We start from the raw sequence: 4,169 nt of genomic DNA on the forward strand, positions 1-4,169 counted from the left end.
ATTTAAAAAGAGCATATTGGTCATAATCCAGTTTGAGAATATTCATAAATGTCTTCACCAGCCTCTGAGACAGACTATCATCCATGAGGTGTTATCATAGGTCAAGAATTGAAGAATAGGGAGGGCCATGGCTGCTCAGGAGGCAGAGCTCTCACCTGCCATGCTGGAGACCCAGTTTCATTTCTGGTGCCTGCCCATGAAAAAAAAAGAGAGAGAGAATTGAAGAATAATATCAGTACGGGAAGAAAAGAATCAATAAGTGCATATATGAACTCTACATTGATTAGGAGGAAGCACCAACCTCCTGGTAATTGAGTATGGTCAACAAAGGTTTCAAGTTTGTCCATAATTTTTCCCTAGGGATCAGCCTCTTAAATGACCTTGAGAAACCACAGCACCATCCTTGAGTTCAGCCTCCTTGGACTCTCTGCTGACCCCCATGTCCAGGCTCTGCTATTTGTGCTATTCCTGGGAATTTACATCATGACCCTGATCGGGAACCTGTTGATGCTCTTGGTTTTCAGGGCAAATTCTCACCTCCAAACTCCCATGTACTTCTTCCTGAGTCACCTCTCCTTCCTGGATTTTTGCTTCTCTTCTGCCACAGTGCCAGCGCTTCTGAAGAATCTCCTGTCTCAGAAGAAAACCATCTCTGTTGGAGGCTGCCTGGCTCAGGTCTTCTTTGTATTTGAGTCTGGAGGCACGGAAGCCTGCCTGCTGTCTGTGATGGCCTATGACCGCTATGTTGCCATCTGCCACCCTCTGCTTTATGGACAGATGATGAGCAACCAGCTCTGTAAGGGGATGGTGTGGGGATCCTGGGGCCTGGGCTTTCTGGATGCATTCGTCAACATCCTTCTAACTATGAACTTTGACTTCTGTGATAAGTCCATTCCCCACTACAGCTGTGATCTGCCCTCTCTCTTCCCTCTGTCCTGTTATGACGTATCTACCAATTTTGCAGTCCTACTATGCTCCAGCATCCTGCATGGAATTGGAACCTGCTTCCTAATTGTTTATTCCTACATCCCCATTGTCTCCACCATCCTGAACATCAGTTCCTCCTTAGGTAGAAGCAAAGCCTTCTCCACCTGCTCCTCCCACCTCGCTGTGGTACTCCTGTTTTATGGTTCAGGTTTTCTTCATTATCTAATGCCAGTCTCGGGTTCACCATTGGAGTTGATCTTCTCTGTACAGTACAGTGTAATTACTCCCTTAGTGAATCCCCTCATCTATAGCCTGAAAAACAATGAGGTGAAAGCAGCTACGAAAAGGACCTTGAGAAAATATCTTCAATATATCAGATAGCTGACCTGAAGAGGATGCAGTGGAATTAGTTTAGTATAGCAATATATCTCATGAATGACAATAAGATTGTTTCTTGATTTCCCTTGATATTGGATCCAAAAAAGTGTTTTAGAAATTAATAGGGTTGGGGCAGGTGAAGAAGGATGCTTTATATTCATTCTGTCTTAGAGGCAGCCAAATGTTCAAATAACCATGTCAATCCAGTTTTTTTCCATGGAAAGACTTCTAGCTGCACTGATTGGTCTTCAACCTATCTTGCTTCTCTTTTCTATGCATTTCAGTGAACAAATAGTCAAGTGTCCAGCCCACCAGAGGAGGAAATATAGAACAAGCCTGACGATCTTGAATCTGAGGTAGGTGTGAGTGTTGGGAATGAAGGAGTATAGTAATTAGTAAATTAGATACTTCAGTTTTGAGAGTCCTGGACCTAGAATAGGTGAGAGCACCCGGGGAGGTAAGACACCCCTGAGTAGGGAAAATAAATTTGGGGATGCACAAAAAACAAATTTCTAAAATCTCTCAGAAAGTAAATTTAAAGAAAAATAAATCTATGGCTTAATAAAGAAGACAGTTTAGATAAAAGGCATTGGAATTCAAGAAGACAAGATAGAAAGGGCAGGTTTCAGGTTTAAAAAAAAACAAAAGATTCAGAAAGGGGGGAACAGGAATTTGGAGTTCATACCACCTGAGCAATGCCAAATAACCAGCTGCCTTAAGTTCAAGGTGTGCTTCATTCAGACATTGAATCAGTGGCTACTTGGGGCCACAGTGAAGAACATAAATTCTCCCCAGAATTCCACTATAGACACAACTCTGGGACTTAAGGAGGAAAGGGATATGTGGAGGGCTGTCGAAATTATGTGGTCACAAGCTGGCTTCGCAAGTAAGTGTCTAACAGACAAGACTGATGGTGGTTTTCTCCTTCCCATTCTTAGCCCCTCCCACTTATTTTCTCTTTGTTTTGGGAATAAAACAACAGAAATTTATTCCCTCAGTTCTGAAGGCTAGAAGTATGAATTATTTTTTTAATTTTTATTGTGGTTATATATATATATATATCACAAAATATTTCATTTTAACCATTTTAAATGCACAATTCAGTGCCGTTACTTACACTCACCATGTTGTGCAACCATTACCATCTTCCATTACCAGAACTTTTCAGCAGAAACCTTGTGCCCATTGAGCAAAATATCCCCAACATCCTCCTCCTTCCTCTGGAAACTTCTAGCATCTCTTTTTTTCTTTGCGTTTTATTCTAGCAACATATACGGAACCCAAAATTTCCCCTTTTAACCACATTCACATATATAATTTACTGCTGTTAATTATATACACAGTGTTGTGCTACCATAACCACCATCCATATCAAAATTTTGCATTAAACTTCAATAGAAATTCTGTACAATTTAAGCATTAACTCACCGTTCCCTACTCCAACCCAGCCCCTGGTAACCCATATTCTAGATTCTTTTTCTATGCCCCTTCCACTTCTTGCAGTTGTCCCTAGTACTGAGTAACTTCAATGCCTCTGCAGAACTCCAATTCCACCACCTCCTTGAATTTTCACAGCTTGATCATTCACCTAAGAACAAGGAAGAGGTTTTTTTTTAAATGTCATTTTTCCTAATGATCAATTACTTTAGAGTCATATTTATTTTGACACTTCGGTTCCAAATTTTCCCAAATTTCTTGGAATGGAAATCATTGTTCCTACCAACAAAGCATCTGCTTTAGGGTATGCTTTCCATTTCAGAGAATTATAAAGATTTTTAGCATTTAGGAAAAAAAAATCTCCCCTTGGATTTCACATTTCAACAGCACATTTTGTGCTTTATGTGTTTTCTAATAAAATTAGATTTTTATACACTTTGTCTGTTTTCAATTATTCTCATATTTGCTATTCTAACATGTAACCTTCACGTTCAAATTGACACCAGTACTGGTCAATGGGTTGTGCATTGCTTTATACTAAGGTTATGCCATATTGAAAGTAAGTTATAAAAACATAATGGACATCCCAAAATATTTTAAAATCTTGATTACCTTCTTTTTCAATATTCTTAATCATAACATAAAGGAATTTATAATATTTACTTATCAATATACATATTTTGAACCAAATATTAAGTAAAATTTCAAATTAAAAATACCTACTAACTGATTAAACATGAAAATAACAAAACATGATATTTTTGTGGAAAAAGGATAAACTTTATTTGCTTTAGGTATATGCCCTTTAAAGTGTTTTTCTATATCTAAAATTTTAATGCAACTGGTTTATTTAACAGTCTCATCTCATTGGGATGTAAAGAGTTTTAGAACTAAATTCTGTTGAATCTCCCATTGCCATTCTTTATGACAAATTGTATCTCTGCTTCACTTCTACCTAGTTTTCAAGCTGCTAGACAAACTCTTGTCTCAGAGGGAAACAATCTCTGAGGAAGACTCCCTAGCTCAATGTTCTTTGTGTTTAATATTAAAGGAGCAGTAGTGTGTCTGCTCTCAGCAATGGTCCATGACTGTGATGCTATTATAGGCCACCCTGTGCTCTAGGACAGAGCAATGAATAATAAACTGTATATGCAGCTTGCACAGGGCTCATGCACCCTGAAGATGCAAGACATGCTCATTAACATTCCTCTGACAGTGAATGTGGATTTATGTGAGGGTAAAATTATCTTCCAGTGTAGCTGTAAGCTGCCATTCTCTTCTTTCTGACATGCTGTGCTGGTTCCCCACCAATCTCATTGTCCCAGACTATTCAGCATTCCAGAATACATTGCTACATTCTTTCCAATTGTCTTCTACACATGCACATTGTTTCCACATCATGAACATCAGCTCCACTGCTGGTGTTA

The 4,169-nt window shown here is 38.9% G+C and overlaps 1 protein-coding gene across 1 annotated transcript; it reads left to right on the forward strand.

Moving 5' to 3' along the window:
• The first annotated feature begins 375 nt into the window (after positions 1-375).
• On the forward strand, positions 376-1,308 carry LOC143689938 (olfactory receptor 8S1-like). Its single transcript, XM_077167968.1, has one exon. The coding sequence runs from the start codon at positions 376-378 to the stop codon at positions 1,306-1,308; it is 933 nt and encodes a 310-aa protein (XP_077024083.1).
• Positions 1,309-4,169: the final 2,861 nt, after the last annotated feature.

The sequence above is a fragment of the Tamandua tetradactyla genome, chromosome 7 (assembly GCF_023851605.1).
Source record: "Tamandua tetradactyla isolate mTamTet1 chromosome 7, mTamTet1.pri, whole genome shotgun sequence".
Classification (NCBI taxonomy): Eukaryota; Metazoa; Chordata; class Mammalia; order Pilosa; family Myrmecophagidae; genus Tamandua; species Tamandua tetradactyla.